Below are 24032 nucleotides of genomic sequence, written 5' to 3' on the forward strand. Positions count from 1 at the left end.
CAACGTTACCTGAAGGAAGAAGAGCATGCTACACATGATAAATACACAATTGAAAACACATAAAGAAAATGAAAAGAGTGACTAAACATGAAAAAAGACATAACGGTAATATTAAGATTTTACTGACAGGAAGCAAACCAATAGTGTAGTTGAACTGTATGTGTGCCAAGTGCTGTGAACAGCTAGAACGTGTTCACTGAAGAAATGCTCGTTCTGGCATGTTCCGTCTTACTCATTCATCAATATGAATTCCAGCCTGAGAAAGCGAAAAGGTGAAAATTACACAGAACGCATATCAAGATAGGCATTGTTTATTTAGATAGCAAAAAATAATAGCAATAAAAAAACAACAACATTATTTTCATGATTCCCTTGAAAAAGGACAGTACGTACTTTAATAAATAGGTTTACACGTAATGGCTTCTTAACATATTAATAACGTTGCTGTTTTGTCATAAACTATTATTCCATTCATAAAAACAAGCAAACTCTGAGCACTTGACAGAAAAATAGGAACATTTAAAGGTGCAGTTTGGATGAATGGGAGCAAATACACTTGGCACATAACATTGTTAATAACATTAACATCACATCATTTGCACATTTGTTCTTGGATAATCACTAATGTGATGCAGTGCAGTTTCTGGTTTTCTGACCATTTTCTGAAGTCGTATTATATACATGCCAGTACCGAATGCTCACCAGACACTGAAAATCTTGGCAGCATCCACATGTATCCGAACATTTTTGAAAACCTCTCAAGTCATGAGACAACACAAAATCATCCTAAACCACTAGTTAAGCATGCTGGCGCAGCGGAGAATTAAGACCTGACAAAGGTTTAATGTCAAATTAATTATTATGATGCATGCCCACCTATTACTACAAACCTAACTACAGCACATTTTTTTAACTGATTGTAGCTTCTTCCTAGCACTAGCAATGCTACAGACACTAGAGGGGTAGGGCCTTTACACAGCAAACTTAACAGGCCAACTCTTGAACTTCCACCAATGTGGCATCACTGGGAAAACGCTGGGTCTCCGGCTCCGCTGCACTAGCTAATGCCTGTGCCGGCCAACATCGCTGAAGTGTGATGAGGGGAGAGAGTGCAATCAACCCATCCAGAGAGAGCGCAGCTAATTGTGCTCTCTCTGGCTCTGGCCGCTGATAGCAAAGTGCCGTGGTTTGGGATTCGAACTTGCGACTGCCATAGTGGTAGCGCATTAGAACGCTACCTCTACATTTCTAACTACGCAACACTGTCTATGTATCACATAAGTATTTACACCTCCATTTAAAAAGAAATCATGAGAACAAATAAGTTGTGAGGTGATCTGTGCATTTCCTTATGTTGCAGTAAACTGTCTTAACATACACCTCCTCAGATGTTTCTCAACTAAACCTGCAACAATTAAACTGTTGAGAACAAACCTAACCTTAATTTTACACATTACAATCACAAAAGATATTCCACCCTGAGAGAAAAAAATAAACCACTGAGCTCCCACACTTATAATCATATCCAACTATCACAAGCAGCACATACAGTGCAGCCTCCGTTCACAGTATGCTATAATACCTGTTGTGCTGTGAGGTGCACCAACATGTGTATTTTAAAAGCAGGGCAACACTAGGCACTTGGTTTCACTGCTTAACTACAACATTAATAGTAATGTGATTTAATACAGCAACAAGCAACAAATGAACAGCTAATGAACAAAAAACTAATAGCAAGGAAGATATGCTTAGGCAGAAACTGAGACAATTGTCTCATTGTGTCAATGTGGAAAGAGTGCACGCAAAGGGATGCGCAAACATCAGTGCAGAAATGTTCACCAGTAGATAAGCATAGCTGCTACAGAACAGCAGTAATCAGCTTGACCCCAAACATGGCCTCCCATTGACTTTTGACCCAGTCAACTAAACCTTGTATCTCCTGGCCAGCCTCTGCTTTCAGATGCCATGTCTTCTCCTCTTTAGCCATCTGCCATAGACATACACAGAAACAAACATTTCCTTAAGTTTGAAACAATTCCTCAATCAGTTGGGAACATCTGAGACTCACACATACATACCTCATCATAGAGTTTTATGTCCACCAAACATGGATTGGATGAGAACAGATTGATGGAGCTGACACAACTTATTGGCTGCATTTCGCGAACTGTGACCCGCCCGCTGCTTGATTGTCCCTCCTCACTGGCGGTCTGGTCAGAGTGGCTTTTGCTCCATTGGTGGTCTTCATCAAGGAGGCACAGCATTTCTCGAGTGGCCAGCACCGTCACAGAGGTCATGCAGTCCCCTGGGAGATACACAAACAAGCGAACACTCTTATCTCAGGCCATTGATGTCAAAGGGGAATGATAACTCGGGTAAGTGGTACAGAGAAATCGTTGTGCCACAGTTGACCAATTAACCGAACACCTTTAGTCACCTAATACAGCCCATGCCACAACGTCTCGCTATTGTCGTTCGAGCCAAGGGTGATTTTTCCCCACATATGTAATGCCCATTTAGGTAAACAGTCTTATCTCAATCAGAAGTTGCAGGGCATTGCCCTGTACTTTGCAAAGCAGAATGAACCACCATGAGGCCACTGTTGACCAAATATCATTTAGAGGAGGGGTCATTCTCAGTGTAGTAGTCACACTAGCAGTGGCACTTTCTCTTGCTTACCGCCACTTCTTGCAAATTGCCTTTTTGCTTCCCTCTCTGTATCAGGTTCTGGGCAATTTATAATGACAACCATAAACGGCATTACCTAGAGGTACTACAAAAAGTGCAAAAAGCCAAACAAAGTGCAGCAATGACAGGGAGACAGAAGAAAGATGAGACTTCTAGATGTAGCTGTCTCATTTTTAAATACAGTGGGGGCGGTTTCTGGCTGGGCTTGCTCTTGGCGGCCGCAGAAGGTTCAGGGCTTGGTGCCTGCGGCCTGCTCCCAGGCCTGCCTGGTGGGCGACTGCGGGGTGGAGGACAGGTGTCAGTGGGGGTTCAGGACTGAGTCAGTGGGGTTGAAAACTGAGTCACCGACTCACAGTGAGAGCACCCTCTCAGTCAAAGTCGGACAGAGTTCTTTGTTTACTGTGAACCTCATCGTCCATCCAAATCTGGGTGTCCTGTTTCAAAGAAACCAACTGGACTCAAATAAAAGCGTGCCCTCAGAGTCACACAACACCCCTGCTGTTTTGTACACTGGTTCTGTTCACCTTGGGAAAGACTGATTCCCACAGTGGTTGGGTAAAACAGCAGGTAATGAATAGCAGCTCCACTGTAACTGAAACCATGTATAAGGTGGCAAAGAAATAGTATTATTATAGCTTCTGAGAAATTAAAACAAAAACTATATGAAAAACAGCTTCACAATGTAAGAGTGAAGCTGATAGCATGATAACATCTAAATCATATCTGCAGAAAATTGCAAAGAAAAGTGGTATTTTAAACCAATATTCTATGTATTGCATATTGAAAATACTGCATAATTATTTATTTTAAGATCAGAATTGTGTGTAAATGAGAAATAAGACTGTTTTATTGTGCTATAAATACCCATCACAATTGCTTTTGTGTATAGGGAATGTTTTTTGAATAATACCTGTTTTAAAGGTACAGTGGTATTAAAATATTTGAGCAACCATGGTCTGAAGTGTTGCTAGTAACAGTTGAGCAAATAAACAATTATCTGATTTTCAAAAGGCAGCATTTTGAAAGAATTGGCATTTCTTGCTCCGGATCTCCCCCTACAGTTGGGAAGTGTAATTCACGCTTTGAGACACCTATAAAAAAAAACCCTGCTTTTTTGCTTTTCTGGACAAGCTGAGATATATAGAGCCATCAGTAAAAGTGAAAAAAGTATGTGGACTTCTGTGGTAGAGTAATATATTCCAGGATTTCACACAAATATGATTTGGGTCACGAAAAAGGTCTCTTTTTTTATTTTATTTTGTAAGATTCTGATGATGTTTAGGTTGGGGACCATGACAAAACCTTCAGCTCACACTTCTTGAGGTAGTGCTTTTATATTCATCCTCATTTCAGCTTCAATGTTCTTTATTTGTTTTACAGACAAGTGAGGTTTGCTTCCAGAATTTGTTGGTATATAACTGAATTTCTTCTTCCCCCTACCAGTAAAATGTTCCCAATGCCTCTGAAAGAAGCCACCCTCATTTCATCTTCGGCTTATTTACAGAAGGCATAATTTGCTTCCTTCCCTCCATAGTTTGCTTCCAGAATTTGCTGGTATTTAATTCTTGCCTCTACCAGTGAAACGCTCCCTGTGTCACTGACCGAAACACACACCCAAAGCATTGTAAATTCACCCTAGTGCCTAAGGGGGTATTCTTTTCATGAATTTCTGCTCAGCCAAAAAGGTCTGTTTTAACTTCATCAGTTAAATGTTACTGAAGGTCTTTTGCAGTCAAGCAGGGGTTTTATCTGCCCATATTACTTTGGTCTACTGTTGAACCTTCGACTGCAACTTTTCAGCAGCAAGAGGCGAGTCACTGCATGCTGCAATTACCATAGCCTACATTCTTCAGTGCTCCCTCCCGCCCCCCCCCATCATGGTAGAGTTCAGTTTTGCTCCAGATCTTGGAAAAAGAATCCTGTCCTCACATTTGTATAATAAACACTCACCTAACTGGAGGAATGCCAGCAGGTAAAAGAATGGAGGATGGCTATCTTCCTCAGAGGATGTCTCGCTGCCCTCACAAACCAGGGGCCTGTCAGATACCCAAGAAAAAGATTATAACAACTTTAACCACACTAAGGCACAACTGCATACATAAAACAGTGTGTAAACGGTACAAAACAGGACACAATTATAGATTTAATACATTTTATAGTTGCTGCAGAAAAGAGCTAGTGTCCGTGGGGCCTACAGAAAGCATTTTGCCATCATTACCCAACAGGAGAAACACATTATTATGTGGTTCAACCAAGCAATTTGGTAAATGAGGGACTACAGCACTGAAACAAATGGTGCAGAGTTTTTATTGCCACTTATACACGTTTCATCTGCAATTCCAGATGTGCGCAATTAAGAGGTTAAGAGACAAGGTGACGGGATAGGCAGAGAGGGAGAAAGAGCAGAAGAGGAACAAAGAGGGAGAGACACATAGAGAGAGGATAAAATGAGTGATTTCTTTTACATACCAAAGATGGTGTTTGGGATCCAGCCGTGTGGTTGAGATGCCCTTAAGCTTGCTGTCAGATTTTGGGGCCAGTTCCCTTGCTATTCCTTTATTGAAGGAAAAAAGAAGCATTATTAATGAAGACAAATTATATACCTCCTTAATGGGTCCTCTAAAACCAATAGTAACTATGGCTCACTGAAACTCACTTTATATTTCATCTTGGTACTTTTCGATGTTTTATGCATCTGATAAAGCACTGTACAAACCATTTTAACTAATAAATCACAGCTACTCATTACAGTACTCTTTCTGTACAATACTGCCCTGTTTCATCTAACAGTACATTTTGAGCATAATCATATCAGTCATTTTGTTAATACCTTAAGTCATTTCATAATTCAATGCAGACAACCATAAAGGAACTGCTGAGAGTAGCGGAGATATCTAGTCAATGGTTGTGGATAAGAAGGACTGGGTGAAAGGCAGTTTCTAACTAAAGGTTTAGTATAGTGGGAGATTATAGGCTGCAATGTTGTATTTGCTGTGGGTGTCGCGTTATCAAAGTTGTGAGGTATTCGGCAAAATCCTGTGAAATAAGCTTGGAGGGGCGTGGGTCTTTCGGAGATGGGCTTAATTCTGCAAAACACTGACAGGGGAAGATGCCTACCTGATGACCAATTAAGACAATGGACCATCAACATAGTGTGATGCTGTGTTTCTGGATCCTTGTCAAGCCAGTATTGGACCGCAGAGGTTGCTGTGTTCTGATCAGAGCAACATTAAACTTTGATGTAATTGGTGGTTGAGGTGGACTTAATCAAGCAAAGTACTGACAGAGTGAAGTGCCTAGCTGATTACTCTGGTGAAAAGGTAGTAGTCAAGTCAAGTCAAATTTATTTGTATAGTGCTTTTTAAAACTTTGGTAGAATGGTAAACATAAAAGATCGAAACTGGTTCAGGCCTAAATTCACAGAAAGTGGGATGTCTAAGACGGGATGTGCAAACAAACCTGTTAAAGTTACTTTCTTGTCTGTTTGACCTTAGAGTCTTTACCTTCCCACTCACATATACTCACACACTAATACTCTAATTACAGTATGTGGTCACTTCCATTTCACTTAAAACTGTACCAAACAGTTAAATTATCACTGGTATCACTTTGGGCTCAGACAAGCCTCGCAAGTTGGAACTGGAGCTGAAAACTGTCAGCATGCGCAATCACAGCAGTACTGCTAAAAGTTCTACAAGGCTTCCTCCTGGGTCCTGTTTATTTTTCGAGGCATACTTGGATCCGGGTGATATTTGGTGCAAGTTAACACTTTGAGCCCCCTTTAAGATGTCTGGAAAACTAAAGATGTATACAAAAGGAAGGAAGCAAAATAAGACTTTCAGAGATTAAAGGTTCTGAATCAAGCTTTCATAATATTTGGACAGTCTTCCACATTAAGGTCTAGTTTTAAAAGGACTGTGTCAGTGAAGCGAGGCACAGAATCCACAGTTAATCCACCTGCAGGATAAAACATGAATGAAAGGTAAAACACCCACACCTGGCAGCTGCTGGCTCACTTACCAATACTTTAAAACACTAAAGCCACCCTCTCTTGAGGGTAGAGAATGTACATTATTCCAAATATGGTTACAGGCCAACATTTGCCACTTGCTTCAGGGTTACCTTTTCTTTAGTCATGCCTTATATGGCCAAGGAAAAAAATGCATCTATTGTTGTATATACTAAGAAGATAAACAGGATGATAATAATGCTGATTGGGGGAGGTTAAAAAAGTCCCGAGTCACCATTTAGCTCTGTATGGTTCTGTCCCTAAATGACTTGCAAAAAGCAAAAGAAGAATTCACCACGAGCAGCTCTCCCTTTTACAGCAGTAGGTCATTTTACAGTGCAGCAAAACCACAGCTGACTGTGAACATTGCCAACTGGCTCCAATACCATTTCCCATTCAGAGGAAAACCACATCCTATGGGCCTTTCCACAGCCCCTGCGCTCTGGATGGCTCCACTGTGTAAAGCAGTGCTCGGATGGCCTTCAATCTGCTCAATAGCATTTGCTTGGTCCAGTCTGAGAAATGGGCTTTGTTATGGTAAAGGTATCCTTCAGTTCTTCCCTTAGACAAATATTTTTACAGCTGTTCTGCGAAAACTAAAGAAATATATTTTTTTCCCCACTTATTTACACATGATAAGCAGCTTGGAGCTTGCAAAGGGTGCCGAACCTTTGCATAACAAGGAGAAGCCGCTTGTTTCTGGCTGCCTTTCTTGACAACAAGGTATCTGGGCAGTGACAATGCCAGTTTGTACTAAACAAGCTATGCTATGCGTCTGGTAATCATGATGCTTTCATACTTCTCCTTTAACCAGGACAAAGGCAATACAAAGAATATTTTGATTAAACAGGCAAGAAGTAAATCCATATATATGTATGAATGGAAGAAGTTGTGGTTAAATATTTCTAAAGCTTGCATTTTCAGCACAACAGAACATGAAGAAACTTGCTTGTCTGAACCACAACAACACTACTCTAGCATGTTCTGACACAAGGGTGGATTATACCGGCTCTGTGAAACATTTTTAAACAAATCGTCCCAGAAGCACTTAACACAAATTCTGACAGGCAGTCAAGAATTAGCAGACATTTTTAAATAAACAGAAAGAATTTCTCAGAATTGCAGTGATCTTGGAAATGCCTTAAGGTGGTCACTTAATCTCAGCTGTAGTGATTTTAGCAGGCTTTAAAAAGCATGCCGCAGTGGTGAGAGCTGCAGCAATGTGCAAACTCCCGTAAAAGTCCAGTGCCTTCCTAACAAAAAATTTGTAACCCCAGCCTCTACATTACAATACTACGGATTTTGACACACTCATTAATGCCATTGTATGTCTTCCCTATAGTAATAGAGTGACACATCTTCATCTTACCTAAGATTACATCTCCCCTTAGCAGCAAAAATACTTGTTAGCTTGTTGTTTCAGTGCAATAATCATACGTAAACATTTCCTCTACTAGGCAGCAAAACATTTTTAAATGTATAGGATGAAGACCGGGTTAAGACAAGAGATGGGCACTCAAGTCAGCTTGCAGGAACTTTGTACTGATGGTAGTTCAGAGTGTAAGAGTATCCCTCGTGTATTTGCATGAGCTCTTGCCTGTTAGCAGACTGAAGAAGCGTTTGCAACGGGCGCTGTCTCGAACCAACAATGTGTATGCAGCACCTTCCTCCTCAAACTCCATGTGAATGGTCTGGGAGCCAAGGCCCACCTCCAGGTAGCTCAGCTCACACAGCCGACGGCTGTCTCTCTTCTGCAACCAGTCTGAAGGCTGGCCTCTGCAGCCAAACATGGGGATAAAAACAGACTAATGAGAGGCATGAATAATGGATTGTTTGGTTGTTTACTGTAGGCACTCATTAACACAATCATATACAACCATTTACTGATAATGAAATGATTATGTGCCCTAATAGTAAGCAACTGTGTGATGTTTTCTAAAAAAACTGGCTAACATAAGTTTACTTTTGTAATTTATTGTCCACAATGTTTCATGCTTTTTGCTGTCTCTGCTCTGCATGCCCTTAGTGTCTCTGTGTCACTGACAAGGCAGCAATTTCAAATAAATCACAATGCATTAATGACAGCTTACCACCCAACAACTACAAGCCTTAATCATTTTGTGATTGAAGTATTACCGAAAACATTAAACCTCTAGGTCTGCTCTACAATTGAAATTAATTTTCCTCTTAACTGTGACCTTGTTTATTATGAAATTATGAGATCAAGAGCAGGATATTGATCAGAATATCTGTGCATTTGATCCAGTCAATACCCTTCGGCACTACCACTGTTACTGATGAACTCCATAATTCTTATTCTAGAATTCTAAATTCTATTATATATTACGAGTGTATTGACAGTAGACATTATGGATGCAATGCAAAATCATACCAAATCATCCAAAACAACACTACATCACAAAACAATGCAAAGAAGTGTGAAACATAATGCTAACAACAAGCAACAGTGTCTCTCTTTACCTCAATTAGTGGACAAATAATCTAACACAGCTGTCCGTCTATTGGCAAAACTCAAGAAAAGATCCAAGATGATAGTGCTTAGAAATGTTTATGCAAAGCCAGATGTGAGGGAGGAAAAAACACTTTCTTTGGCTTCCTGATGTCTGACTAACCTAACTTATGAATTGCATGCTCCAAAATGACTGAATAGCTGGTTTTCGTGGATTATTCCAATAAATCTGTTCTGTAAATCTGCTGACAATAATAATAATAAAAAAAAACAATACAGTGAGTTTGGAAAAATCGGCATGTGTCCTTCTTGCTTTTGAGACTCTTGTATAACTCATCCAGTTAATTATTTTGGTGGGCTGTACATAATTACATTAAAAAACTTTTCCTTTTTATTTCTAATATTTTGGATGGCAAAGTTGCAACTTACCCTGACTGAGAAGTCATTTCTAGGATGTAAATGCACTGGTCAGTTACAACCATGAGAGATGGGAACTCCACTGGATCTCCAAACCTCACAGCAGACATCTGGAAGCAAGAGAAGCCTGAAAAATGAGCATACGTCTAATGGCTTCTACAGGATCAGAAGAAAATGTACAGTGCAGGTCCATGCATAAATATACAAAGATCATGGTCTTTAAAAGGTACACTCACTTTTTCAATTAAAAGGGGCATATTAAAGATGTGTATTGTGTAGAACCTGATAATACGATACACATAACAATACAGGGGTTATGATTCAATATATTGTGATATAGACACTAGATACTGCTTTGTTAATGTAATTTTTAGAAATAAAAACACCCTCATATGCATAACATCTAAGTAATAGAAAAGTTAGCTTTTTATACATTCAGAACAGTGAAATTTGAGAACAGTCAGAGTTTAAGCACAACACAAAATGAACCACACAAATCAATGTAAACTGTTAATCAAAAATGCATTCTGAATCAACTCTCAAAAACACAGTATTGCAAAACATAATATCACAATAATAATGTGTGTCAATATTTTCTTATATCCTTTGTGCAAGTAACTGAGGTAACATACACACATTGACAAAATTGTTGGTACCCCTCGGTTAATTAAAGAAAAACCCACAATGGTCACAGAAATAACTTGAATCTGACAAATGAAAATTAACCAATGAAAGTAAGACATTGCTTTTTAACCATGGTTCAACAGAATTATTTAAAAAAATAAACTCATGAAACAGGCCTGGACAGAAATAGTGATGGTACCCTTAACTTAATATTTTGTTTCACAACCTTTTAAGGCAATCACTGCAATCAAACGATTCCTGTAACTGTCAATGAGACTTCTGCACCTCTCAGCAGGTATTTTGGCCCACTCCTCATGAGCAAACTGCTCCAGTTGTCTCAGGTTTGAAGGGTGGCTTTTCCAGACGGCATGTTTCAGCTCCTTCCAAAGATGCTCAATAGGATTTAGGACAGGGCTCAAAGAAGGCCACTTCAGAAGAGTCCAATGTTTTCCTCTTAGCTATTCTTGGTTGTTTTTAGCTGTTTTGGGTCATTATACCTTGTTGCAAGACCCATGGCCTGCGACTGAGAGCAAGCTTTCTGATACTGGGCAGCACATTTCTCTCAAGAATACCATTATAGTCTTGAGATTTCATTGTACCCTGCACAGTTTCAAGACACCCTGTGCCAGATGCAGCAAAGCAGCCCCAGAACATAACAGAGCCTCCTCCATGTTTCACAGTAGGGACAGTGTTCTTTTCTTGATATGCTTAATTTTTCCGTCTGTGAACATAGAGCTAATGTGCCTTGGCAAAAGGTTCCATTTTTGTCTCATCTGTCCACAGGACATTCTTCCAAAAGCTTTGGGGCTTGTGAACTTGTGAAGCTTTTGGGGCTTGTGAGTTTGGCAAATTTGTTTTCAACAATGGTGTCTCCTTGGTTGTCTCCCATAAATTCCACTTTGATTCAAACAAATTTCGCCTTTAAGATATTTTCTGGGCTCTTTTGTTACCATTCGTATTACCCGTCTCTTTGATTTGTCATCAATTTTCCTCTTGCGGACACATCTAGGGAGGTTGGCTACAGTCCCATATGGATCTAAAATAATATATGCAACTGTAGTCACAGGAACATCAAGCTGCTTGAAGATGGTCTTATAACCTTTACCTTTACCTTATGGACCTCTGGTCCATGTTATGTGTGGTACACACAATGTCACCAAACAGCACAGTGACTACCTGTAGCCCTATATATAGGCCCACTGACTGATTACAAGATCGTAGACATCTGTGATGCTAATTAGTGGACACACCTTGATTTAACATGTCCTTTTGGTCACATTATTTTCAGGGGTACCATAATTTTTGTCCATGCCTGTTTAATGAGTTTACTTTTTAAAATAATTCTGTTGAAGCATGGTTCAAAATCAATGTCGAATTTTCATTTGTTTATTTTCATAGAATTTTTTGTCAGATTCAAGTTATTTCTGTGACCATTGTGGGTTTTTCTTTCATTAACCAAGGGGTACCAACAATTTTGTCTACGTGTGTATATGCTGATGTAGTGTAATGAGTAAGAGAACTAGGGATTGGCAACATTATGATTTTTTTTTTTTTTAATTGTGTTAAATTTTGTTATTATGATTCAAGCGTGTGTATTGTGCATATCCTCATTGCTTAAAGAACACTTTATGACTTGTTGCATAACAGAGAGTGTAATTAGTGCTGCTTAAATAAATGATGAAGATTTTGAATACAAATCACTGAAAAAAAATGGGGGAGGATTAGATTTTTTCAGAATCTGTCGCTACTGATGCATTTTGTCTGCATGTCAAAGTATTGTGATAAATATTGTGTATTGTAAAATATTAAATATTGTGATTTTTACCAAATTGCCCACCCCCAGTAAGAACACCATTTTCTCTGTGGCAGACTAGAGTTCGAATCCTTCGCTAGGCAAGAACATTATGCAACATCAATATGAGTCCTTGGGCAAGACTCTACATTCACCTACCTTTATACCAACCTAATAACAGTCAAGGCTGGTATATGTCAACTGTCAAGGCATTTCAAAAAACAAATAATCACTGAAACCATTTATTTAGAACTATTTGCATTGATAATACTGCACAAAGCTATTAACAACCAATGTTATTATGCTGGGATCATCAAAAGATGATATTTAGGCAATTAAACATATACAATTAAAATGCTTAAAAATAGAATAAAAATAAACAAAACGAATAGCCTTCTCATTAAACAAGGTGGATGCAGATAAATAATAGTAATCTTATGCTACTGTGCAAGGGAAGAATATGTATGAAAGAAGGAATGCTGTTTTTTCCCTAACTGAAATGTTTGAGTGATAACTGACAGAGACAGTATGTGAAGTACAGGAAAGAGTGCATCAACTGAAATAAGCCAGCTGACTCTGGAGAAAATGGATACACCTCTCCCAGTGGTGAGCAGCAAGAAGGGTGCTGTGTAGATAAGGTAGTGCCCCAGCGGGTTTTAGGTAGGATCAAGATCAACACTAAACTACAAAAGGCTTCTAAGAACACCCACCTCACACACCCTCTTTCATGCTATACATCGGGTTCCATCAGCCATAGGACACGAGTGAGTGGTACATTGGTATTACACTAAATACAGTTAACATGAATGTTACAATTTTAACATAAAAATGAAAGTGTTAGACTAGATTAGTTATGTCTTTCTGATCTGGAAGATTCCCTTTTTATGTTGTTGATGCTCTGTACAACTACCACAAGAACCTATAATAGACATTTTGAATTTAATTTAATAGTTTTTTATTCTCTTAGGTGTTTTTGTCTTTTAAAGTCATATAATTATGTCTATCTCTTGTCACTTTGGTTTAAATTTGGTTTTGTTTGAATGTTTATTAATTTATCAACCTATTATTTGATTATTTAAGCAGAATGGACAATAGAATTGACTATATTAACCTTGGCGTAGCTGAATACTGAGGGTTTGGCCCATGAACTTGTAAACACTGTTGTTTCCATAAGCAAATAAGCTGTGTTTTGTAACAGTCTAGACTTATCCATGTTTATATCCCCAAAATGTACATACACCAGTGTACCTTATTTTGACACAATGAGACACAATTTAAAATACTGAAGAAAAACAATGAAAACATGTTTACCATGCTAACTAGATCTCGCCCACCACACAACACTACCAAGCTGGAAGGCTAAAGACTAGCATGTGCTTCCTCATGCTACTTGATGCAGTCCACTCCTGCATCTTTTCAAACTGCAGCAATGCACTGACAATTCTGGTACATCAGCTAACAGAAACCCGCACTGGCTAGAATTGTGCTTCATCATGGAGAGACTCCAGAGGGCCCCATTATGCTATGCTGGACGGGTTAAATGAAAATCTTCTGACGATAGCGCCAATTTACTGACAGTTGTGCCACAGAAAGGAGACTTTTGTGATATAGTTTTCAGTACATTCTGCTCTCCCCCACTGTATATGTAAGATGTTGGGCCACTCACTTTCAGAAAGCAGCGAATCTCCTCTTCTTCTTCAAACACTTCTACATCCAGGTAAAGTTTCAGTCTGTGATCTACAGCCTCAAAATCTTCTGATAGCAAGTCAAAGGAAGCTGAAACACATACACATTTTGCTTCATGTCACTGGTACGACAGGCTTCACTAAAATGAGAAACAAAAAGAAAATCACTAAACAGCCCTCATCAACAACATGCAAGTAAACTCATTTAAGACATTATGATGTCTACTTAATACAGTTACAAAAGCCGTTTTTGGGGCACCTAGATCCATGACAACTGCTCTGTGACAGCTTAAAATAAGGGGTAAAGTGCCTTAAAACTTCCCCTATAACTGTTTAAATAGTACCCTGTGAGGATTAGCAAGTTCACAGACAGTGTGCTCTTTTCCTTTGCCCCAAACAATAACTGCATGTCGCACAGCTATGAGTCTGCATAGGTTAACAAACTGGTCTCCCTAAAGTCCAGCTTTTAATTGGATGCAAATGGGGCCCATCTGTGTACAGAAAAAACTTCACCGTAATAAAAAGATGCAACTTAATTTCTTGGAAAAGCTAAGCTTTACCCTTGATAAGCAGCCAGACAATGTGGTTTAGCATTCCCTTGACACTGCTGCAATAATAACAGGGAGGAGAAAGGACAGTGAAGTCAGTAATTTTCTCTGAGGCCACTCGCCGTTGCATACAATCTGAGGCAGTTGGTCCTAATCAAGGCTGAGATCCATCTTTTCTGCCAGAAGATTTCATTCCCCAAGTCACATAATGTAACCACCCCTTACATAGTACCCACCATGATCAGATGCTTGTGTGTGCTGGGAGCCCTGGACACTTTCTGGTAGCTCATCCTCTGGGCCTTCTGGGCCACCCTGTGTCTGGCTTTCAGCTGTATGGGAGTTTAATGTCTGGCTGACCCAAACCTCACTCTGACCAGAAGCAGTGTCGGCAAATCCGCTGTGGGCAGTGAAGAAGGTATCTGTGGCCACATCCTGCATTGTGGAGAGCTTGGATGATTGGGTCACATGCAGGGGGCTGCCGTAAGATAAAGACAATCCATCCTGACCCAGGGACTGGAAATGGAATAGGAACTGTTAAGTATGGTCTTGCATATGGTGCACTAAGAAGTAATGTAGGTCACTATTAAATATTATGGCATTAAATAATAAGGTCTGGCCTGAACAACATTTTGCAGGTAATATATATATACATATATATAAAGATAACTTGTGCGGATGTGCTTGTTTTGCCCCCACATACATTTAAGAGGGTGGTAAAAGAGGCAAAACAATATCCAAGAATTGCTGTTGAAGATTTCACATTGCAGCAGGGCAATAATCCAAAACATGTCTAGACCAACACAAATATGGTTTACTGAACACACAATCAAGCTTCTTCCATGGCCATCTCAGCCCCCTAATCTAATTCCCATAGAAAACTTGTGGAGTAAGCTAAAGCGGAGAGTGCACAGGGGAGGATCTAGGACCCTGGATGATGATGAGATTCTGTGAAGAGGAAAGGCCCCAAATTAGAAAAAAAAGTATTAACTATAAGAGTTTCAATAACATCAGCTCTTGCTGATTAAATGTATTGTAGTTTAATCTACACTTGGAAATTGGTAAAAGAAGACACTTCTGATAAATAACCCGAGAAACAAATACCATCATACCTAACAGACAGAGCCATTCAAAAGACAAAATCACTTTTATCGAATCTCTGATGCTGTTCATTTACATTGGATGGAGGAGGACGAACAGGTGTGTCCGTGTCATCAAAGTTGAAGCATCTATCACCATTTTGGCCAAAGCAACAGACTGGTGTACTGGTGGAGGGAGTAGTCTGGACAGCCAGTTGGACCACGTGATCACTACTGCATTCAGGGCAGAAAATGTTATCACCTGAAGACATAACAAAAGATCAGAAGCAGCACTCATCTAACTTCACTTCTTCTTACAACTTGTTACACATCATACATTTTATTTAGATTAATAATAATTAAAGATTATTACTGTAAATTCTGCACTTCCATTTCTTGACAAAATAAATCCACCTGTGTTAGAACTTAGGCCAGGGTTACTGTTGGCATTCTACATTCTGAGATCAAAAAGACATCAAAAGAACTAATAACTGTGCCTTGCGATCTCTGGAAGCCCTTCATGCTCACACTCTCTATAGGAACACGTACTGTCTCCACTGGGTTTTTAGGCCTCTAATACTCTAAAAAACAAACACTCTTGTTCATCCCTGCCCCCATGCAGGAAAAGGTATGTGTTTGGCCAAAGCCAGCAGCTGGAAACCAAATAAACAGGCATAATACAGCTGAGTAAATGCCTGAAGAATTCCATTCACACGTGTCAAAGCACGTTTTAATGCTGAACTTAAGAGCAGAACAATCCACGCAGCAAACAAAAAGTTACAAAGTGTGCATTGTACTAGAAGAACAAAAAAGAAAATACTGTTCAAAGTGGACAATTGCTTTAGTAATTCTTGTACCATACGGTCTGTCAACAGAACTGGGCGTATTCACCACAATTTCAGTTCAGAATGTTCCTTAACCCAAGACCTAATGGAGCTGCTCTCATGTTCCGACAAGAAAAGTATGATTCATGTCTTTCTTGCGCCTAGCATTTCTGCAGCACGACAGCAAAAAGTACCACTCTAGGGAAGATGGCACCTCAGGACAAAATCCTGGCAGTGGTTGAGAAGAAAGCCAGGACCACATGCTAATTCCTATACTGCTAATCAGCCTTGCATTTGAAGGGTAAACAAGTTTGTATTTGTTCTTGGAATCCATGACAATGACAGTTCACTCACTCCACCCCAGGCCATAGCTGCCTTTGCACTTCTTACCTGGACTGTGTTCTCTCTGCAACACTATTTCATCTGGACATCCCTGACAGCTGTCTGGTTCAGACAAGACCCTTGCCAGGTTTTTGGCTGCAGGCTGGGAAAACTCTGTCCGGCATTTCAGACATTGCAGCCGCACGCCCTGTGGCTTTGCCTTTTCCACCTGCCGCTCGTTCTCCTCCACTACCCTCGAGAGCACATCGGCCAGAGCCTGAGAAACACAACCCATTATGGACATGAACATGAACATTTGCCTCTATAATACAGATTCACTTTTACTGATTTTAGTGCTTAAACAGGTTCCTGCAACTCAACCTAAGTTGACACTAAATTCAAATGGCAACTTCTTAGGATGCAGCGTCTATATAGTTGCATATCAGCCACAAATGTAATGTGCTTTGTATTACACTCGTCTTTGCAGTCACTGCATTGCCCATATGAACCAACAAAAATAATGACAGGGTACACATTCTAATCTACATTTACTTTAGCTCTAATGCAGCTTGGCCTACTTTTACAATCCTGGCTGCTGACTGTTTTTTGAGTCATCTTTCAGAACAGATGCGCTTTCATTTAATCAGCATTTCAGTCCACAGAAGCCACACTAGATGTGTGTCATACATGCATCCTTTCTGTCAAGTTGTGCATTTTACCAGACAGTGCTTTTACAACTGCTAGTTAAAAAAGAGCAAACTCCAAAGAAATCCAGTCAAATCACACACTGCCGCTTTGTATATTTCAATAATTTCCCCCTGCCCATTGCAATTTCTATCAGCTCTTGCTGGGGGGATTCCGAAGTGCACCCAGGCCAGTCAGGAGATATAATACCTCCAGATGGGTTGGAAGACCTCCAGGGTCCTCCGCATGGGTATCCTTCCAGTTGGTCAAGTCAGGTACACCTCCAATGGGAGGGGCTTCCTTCTCAGATTCCCATACCACCTCAGCTCCCCCCCCCCCCCCCACACCCCCCTCTCGTTTTTTCGGTCAGTACCCACACTTACTGACCATAGGTGATCGAATGGTAAATTGAGAGCTTTGTTTTGCGGCTCTCTGTACCACTGCAGTCTGGTACAGTGCCGCATCACTCATGAACAAGACCCAAGGATACTAAGGGTGTGTTTGTACTTGTTAGCTTTGGTTCGATTAAAACAAATCTTGGTGTGATTACTCTGTTAGTTTCTAAGCTAACTCACAGATTGCACGGGTTCACTTCATCATGGGTCTCGGGTTTCCCACATTTTTGTGCTCTAATAACTTCTGCCTGATGTTGTAGTTTAGCAGAGCTGTGTCCTAAACCACACATTACCACAGCACACAGTGTTTAAAAACTAGTCTCCATTAAAATAGCATTCGTTAGTGTAGTTGCCTCAGTAAAGTAAGGACATGTGAGGTGTGAGATAGTAACACTAATTTCACAACATTAACTCATGTCGTTCCGTGGCAATAAACAACTTAGTGTATACTTTCAAAATAGTGGTTAAAGACGACATGCCAAGACGATATGATTTAATAAGACAGGTTCAAAGATACAGGGGTTACATACCACTAGTTATTGCATGGATCACACAGGACCTGCGAACACACCTACCTTGTGCAAAACTCTACGTGCAGCTTTCTGTCATACATGGATTATGTGTCACCTTTTTCCACTTTTGGTTCTATTGCAAATTTGTCAGTATGAACACAAAGCAAACCAGGACTAAAATGTAATTATGCATCATTTTCTTGCTTGACCCGAATGCATGACAAGGATAGTGTCTGGTTCCTGGAAGAAGCTAAGATATAGGCAGTGTGGATTGGAGGCACAGATTCTTGTGCGTCACATATGCTGTGCTTGAGGGATGCTGACATGTTGCATCAGGTGTGAATTCTGGGTAAATATGACATAAATATGACCTGTAAAGCTTCCTGAGGATCATCGTCTAGCAAGACGTAGCGCCTTCTCTGTCTTTCTCGACTGATGTAGCTGAAGTGCAACTCTAGAGCCGGGTGAGACCTTTCCTTCTCCTAGAAGAGAAAGAGAAAGAGAGAAAAAGAAAGAGAAAGAGAGAGAGAGAGAGAGAGAGAGAGAGATTAAACATAAATCATAAGAAAGGAGAGATTAAACTGGAACTAAGAATCATGTAACTGAGAACCTGTGCCTGAGCCTGTGACCTCTGTACAAGTGTTCTGACCTTCTCTGTCCAGGTGGCCTGTGTGACCTGCTGCAGGCTGTCCAGCTCCAGTCGTTTCCTGACTCGCCCCTGGTGCATGTCCACCTCCAGAACATGACCTTGGCGAACCCGCAGAAAGAGAGGCTCTGAGGCCTTCTTCCCATCAGGCTCCTCATCCTCAGACAGAACTCCCACAAGCATGGGCCTGCAGAGGTCCACTGTGAGAGAAAAGAGAAGAAACGGCTGGAGGACAGAAGAAAATCAATACTGCCATCTAAAGACCAAGATGTGTTTTTCTCAGAACTTATGATTTTCAGAATTTTTTACTTTTTGATTTTCAGAATTTTTTTTATAAATCTCGCCTAAAATTGTGTATTTTTGTTACCACAAACATACAAAGTATAAGATACAAGATATGGAAACAGGCAGATCTTTAACTAATACATTAACTGGCAAGTTATTTCAAATTAAACGGTTAGGCAGACCTCCATGGTCTTCCTCTTCTTCCTCTGGAGATGCTGGAACAGTAGAGGTCATTCCTGCTGCCTGGGGGTCTCCTACACTCATCTCCAGGGTAGACTCTGTATTCACAGGGCTATGGCCCATCCACTGCAGTGTAGATTCAGTCTCAGGTTGAAGGTCTGTGCTCTCCATCTCCTCTATTTCCCTTTTAAGCTCTGAAGAGAGCAGGGGGGCAGGTAGGGACTCCAGACTTGGTGGGGGGGAACTGCCTTTGAGTGCAGAAGGGGAAGGGGTGCAGCAGTCATTGGCGATCACCTGCACTGTGACTCTTTCCACCCTGGGGCCGGTCACAGGAGCCAGCGTCCCATCAAGGTGATGCTGGTAGCGTAGCCAGTCCTCCCCCATCTGCTCCCGAAAGCTGTCCATCCTCTCAATGTCCTTTTGGTGGTGCAAAACAAGATCTACAGAAAAGGAAAGATACATCATGAACAGACCAATCAATAAAACAACCAATTCCATGATAATACAGCACAATCAATACACATCTTTAACACTCACCTTGTAAAGCAGACGATCTGAAATCATGGTCTGTATCGCTTGGCTCTGAGATACTAGCCCTCCTCACCTTGACTTTACTCTGCAACAAGCCAACATTAAACAATGTTGGGCAATTAGGCACTACAGCTAGGTCAAAAGTCTTCTTAAGTAAGCAGGTCGGGCATGAAGGGATCATTTGAGAGAAGCTTCCTTCACTTTTAAATTATCTGGGATCAGTTTCACCCACAAATATAAAAAGCATCTATGAGCATCATTAGCTCCTGTCGTATTCTGGAAAGGCTAGACTTTCTGTCATCTGATGCACCTGATCGGCAATCACTTGTCAGCTTTAAAATAAATGTTCTGTGGCAGTACAAAAAAATATTGTAACAAAGCTGTGATGCGCAAGACTGTGCTGTAATGTTTGAAATAAAAGATTTAGTAACATAAAAGATGGAATGAATATGGTATGCAACAACAACCAAATGGTATTATTAAAGCACAATCAGAAGTTCTTCAAAATATGATGTTTGTTGTGGTGTTGTTTTTTTTTGCAACAAAAATAATTTACTAACAGAGACAAAAAACAGCATGTACTTTTAAAATATGTTTGTTTTTTTAATCCATCTTGTTTTTAATGTTTTTACTTATTATTAATTCACTTCTGTATTCATTATTCCATTCCTTCATTTCTGCTTTAGTATTAGTTTTAACAGCTTTAAAATCATTTTGATGGTACGCTGATGCTGTCAGTCCGCAAAATAACAATTCTTGAATAATGCTGCTTTACACATATTATTATTATAATTTTATATTAATTTTATATTAAGCATTTCTTTTTAGCTAAATACATTTTTTTCAATTTGTTTTTTTCTGCTCTGTTATTCTTCAAAATTCTGTCTAAAAAAAAAAAAAAAACTGTTTAAAATCACGGCTCCCCAAGTGGTGTAACTGTCGGGCAACCATCAGGAGACTAAGAGTTCAGTCTCAGACAACGATTCATGTCTGAGTGCATACGGGATACAAGGGATAAAAGTGTTTTGCCATCTGGGGCACAAACTCACCCTGGATTTCTTCCTGTGGACTCGACTTCCTCCAGAATCGCCTACAGACAGACTATCACTTATCTCTCCACCTCCACTTGACACTTCCTGTTGACCCTGCTCAGGTGACACAGTGACTGGAAGCTTCTGGGCCATCTGACCCATCAGTTGCCCAGGTTTTGGCAAGGCCTTCAGAGTCACATACAAATCAAAAATCAAAAAAACAAATTTTATTTGTCACATACAAATATGAGAATGAAAATTAAAGAACCTATAGCTCTTGCAGGACCTATATCTGATCAACACATCAGGTATAAAAACACATGCTGAAACACATAGTTATACAAAGTAACATGTGCACAGAATGAAACAACCAATGAGTTATAGATCTGTTCTAATGGCAATCTTTTTCGCTCCTGTCTGGATAGTCGGACAAACTAACTCTAATGTCTCCTGACCATGTAGCCTAGACTGCTCCGGACGTACAACAATAAGTAATGTTTAAATGAAGTGGCTATGGAGGGTCTGTAAGAGCAACTACCTACAAAATGTACAATGCCAAAGTAGGCTGTGGGAATATGCTCTCCTCGGACTCAAACAAATACGCACTGCAGGGCTTCGTCTTTCACACACATTCCTCACTCACCATTAATTTAGCGTTACTATGGTGAAAAACTACACCCTTGTCAACAGAAGCTTTTCATGCTGGAAAAAAAAAAAATCAGCATATCATTTCTACACTACATTTGCACTGGCTTTAATATATACATATATATATTTACTTTGCCTTACATCAGTTTTCTCACTCCTGCCTAGAAAAACTGGGCTACAAGGTGAAGAAGAACAGATTCTTAATCTTATACACTTACAATGCTACTGTACTGTAATTAGTGTAGTAAGTGACCTATTGTCCCTTTTGTGTTTAGATTACTGTTTTATGGCAATCAAACCAACTGTGAACGGTGATTAATGAGTAAAATAATGCAGAACACTCACCGCTAGCTCAGAGGAAGACAATGCTGAACCATCCAATCGAATCTAAAAGAAATAAAAATATCTATATCAACATTGAAGAAAAAACAACTGATAGTTCAATCTCTGATGATGCTCGGTGGGTAGGTTGGCCCTCCTTTAATGTGCTGTTTTTTTTGTTTTTTTTAACTTTAGTTTGTGCAATTGTTCCCCTTTTTCTCCCAATTGTAGCTTACCTCAGCATTAGCAAAGGTTCCAACATCCAAAATCACTTTAAGAGTGATCAGGGGAGAGAGTGCCATCTACACACAATTCACCATGCTCACTCCCCTCTTTGACCACTAATGGCAAAGCGGCGGCATGGTTCTGGATTTGAACCCATGACAAAATAAAAAAACATGTCAAATGTATCCAAAACTAACCTTTAGCATGAAAGTAACATGATATTATACAGCAAACTCTTTCTATGAAGACGTATTGTTGGACTGTATCGAGATTGATTGTAGATGTAGCTTTATCTGGAATCTCATACCAAGCAAAGTATAAACGGCAGTAAAACAGAGACTGAAAAGCAAAATCAAATTGTAAAAGTCAAATCAAAGCTGTGAAAGTTAGGAATGTAAGCATGGAGCTGCCCATTGGTCTTCGGAAGAGGTTAAATAAGCAGGAATGCACTGGCAAATACCCGGGCAAGCTACAGAATACAGTAGAAAAGTTAACAAATAGTTTCAATAATGAACAATGAAAAACAGATCAAGGACACCATTTAAGATGTAGGTGGACATGCCAAGGACTCTATGAAGAGAAGAAAGTCAACTTTCTTATGTTAACCCCTTATATTCCAATTATTATATAATTTCTTTAAAAGTCAAAGTTTTCTGAGCAGACTCTTACCATTGTCTATGTGGTATCTATTATTTTGCACTATCCACCCATCTTATTTTATTATTGGAAGGTGAGACATCAACATGTCATTTGTAATCCTGACAAATTTGTTGGGACACAATACTTTTGCACACAATGTAAATACACTTGATTTTAAGCAGGTGTTCTGCACTTTATCCTCATAGCAACTGTTTCATTTCAAATGAAATGTGCTGGAGGACAGAGCTAAAATAACAAAAACTGTCTGGTTATTGAAGATGTACAGACTGCAGTGTTTGTATCTAAAGAAAGCAATATTTCAGATAAGCAATATTTCACACATATATATACACACACACACACATTTACACAATGACTCACTCCTCGGTAAGCAGCTCGTGGTGACAGGTGGCAGGCAGTCGTGGTTCTGTGCGTAGCTTTAAAGTACAAAGGGTTGCCTTCCAGAGTCAACTGTAAAAGACACCATAATTATACATAAACACCAGGTAACTACATTTAACAAATCAGTACATCAGGCAGTTTTGAGTGCTGAGAGGGGAGAATTAGACTAGAAGGATTTCACAGTTAGTATAGCTGAAGAAACTGACAAACACACCCTTTGAACCAAAGACTGTTGATACATGTTACCCTAAATCCACAGAACCACACCAAGCTTGCATAGTAAACCAGACATGAAAACCATGTTAAAAAGATTCAGAAGGTGGAAAGAAATTATTTAGCATCTTAACATACTGACTAGCTCTAAAGGCTATTTTCAAGTACATGTTAATTCCTTAACATTAATATACACATTCTCTCTCCTTCTTGTTTAAAGCCAGTGTAATTACATAACAGATATCATATAAATGAACAATAAATAAACACAACAGTTTGCTTTGGTTGAAAACTACCAATGCTTCTTGTTTAAAGCCAGTGTAATGACATAATTTATTGTTCATTTTTATGATATCAGTTATGTCATTACACTGGCTTTAAACAAGAAGCATTGGTAGTTTTCAACCAAAGCAAACAGTTGTGTTTATTTATTGTTCATTTATATGATATCAGTTAACACAAAAGTTTGCTTTGGTTGAAAACATTTTCCCATAAGTAGTCCACAGAGAAAATAACTCAAGTGTATTGTTTCATGAGGACATTTAATAAACAACATATATATTTTTTAAAGGCACCAATACAGGAACTGTGGGCTGAGGTCAATATCAATTATTTTTGAATTTGGATTTGAACCCCCTTACCTATAAATACAATATTCATATTTCAAACTGGCCACTCAATACAGTAAACATATATATTATACACACACACACATACATACATACACACACACATATATATATATATATATATATATATATAAATATACATACATAGAGTTAAGGAATAGAGCCTGTAATAGGTAAAGAAGGCAGAGCCCTAAATAACAGAACTAGTGCAGGTGTAGTTCCTATATTGATCAAAAG

The 24032-nt window shown here is 39.5% G+C and overlaps 1 protein-coding gene across 3 annotated transcripts in view; it reads right to left on the reverse strand.

The window, feature by feature from the left end:
* Positions 1–295: 295 nt before the first annotated feature.
* Positions 296–24032, reverse strand: part of stk11ip (serine/threonine kinase 11 interacting protein) — a 38627-nt gene continuing 14890 nt past the window's right edge. For all 3 annotated transcript variants that reach the window (XM_072683810.1, XM_072683809.1, XM_072683807.1), the window contains exons 10-26: positions 22933–23022; positions 21712–21753; positions 20737–20904; positions 19694–19772; positions 19159–19596; positions 18695–18891; positions 18417–18527; positions 16524–16731; positions 15408–15571; positions 14470–14746; positions 13667–13776; positions 9597–9694; positions 8295–8473; positions 5158–5242; positions 4639–4724; positions 2079–2305; positions 296–1987 (exon numbers count right to left, since the gene is read on the reverse strand). In XM_072683810.1, the coding sequence (XP_072539911.1) occupies positions 1859–1987; positions 2079–2305; positions 4639–4724; positions 5158–5242; positions 8295–8473; positions 9597–9694; positions 13667–13776; positions 14470–14746; positions 15408–15571; positions 16524–16731; positions 18417–18527; positions 18695–18891; positions 19159–19596; positions 19694–19772; positions 20737–20904; positions 21712–21753; positions 22933–23022 (2688 nt within the window). In that variant the 3' untranslated portion in view covers positions 296–1858. The remainder of the gene's footprint in view (positions 1988–2078; positions 2306–4638; positions 4725–5157; positions 5243–8294; positions 8474–9596; positions 9695–13666; positions 13777–14469; positions 14747–15407; positions 15572–16523; positions 16732–18416; positions 18528–18694; positions 18892–19158; positions 19597–19693; positions 19773–20736; positions 20905–21711; positions 21754–22932; positions 23023–24032) is intronic.

This window comes from Salminus brasiliensis, chromosome 7 (genome assembly GCF_030463535.1).
Source record: "Salminus brasiliensis chromosome 7, fSalBra1.hap2, whole genome shotgun sequence".
NCBI classification, from domain to species: domain Eukaryota; kingdom Metazoa; phylum Chordata; class Actinopteri; order Characiformes; family Bryconidae; genus Salminus; species Salminus brasiliensis.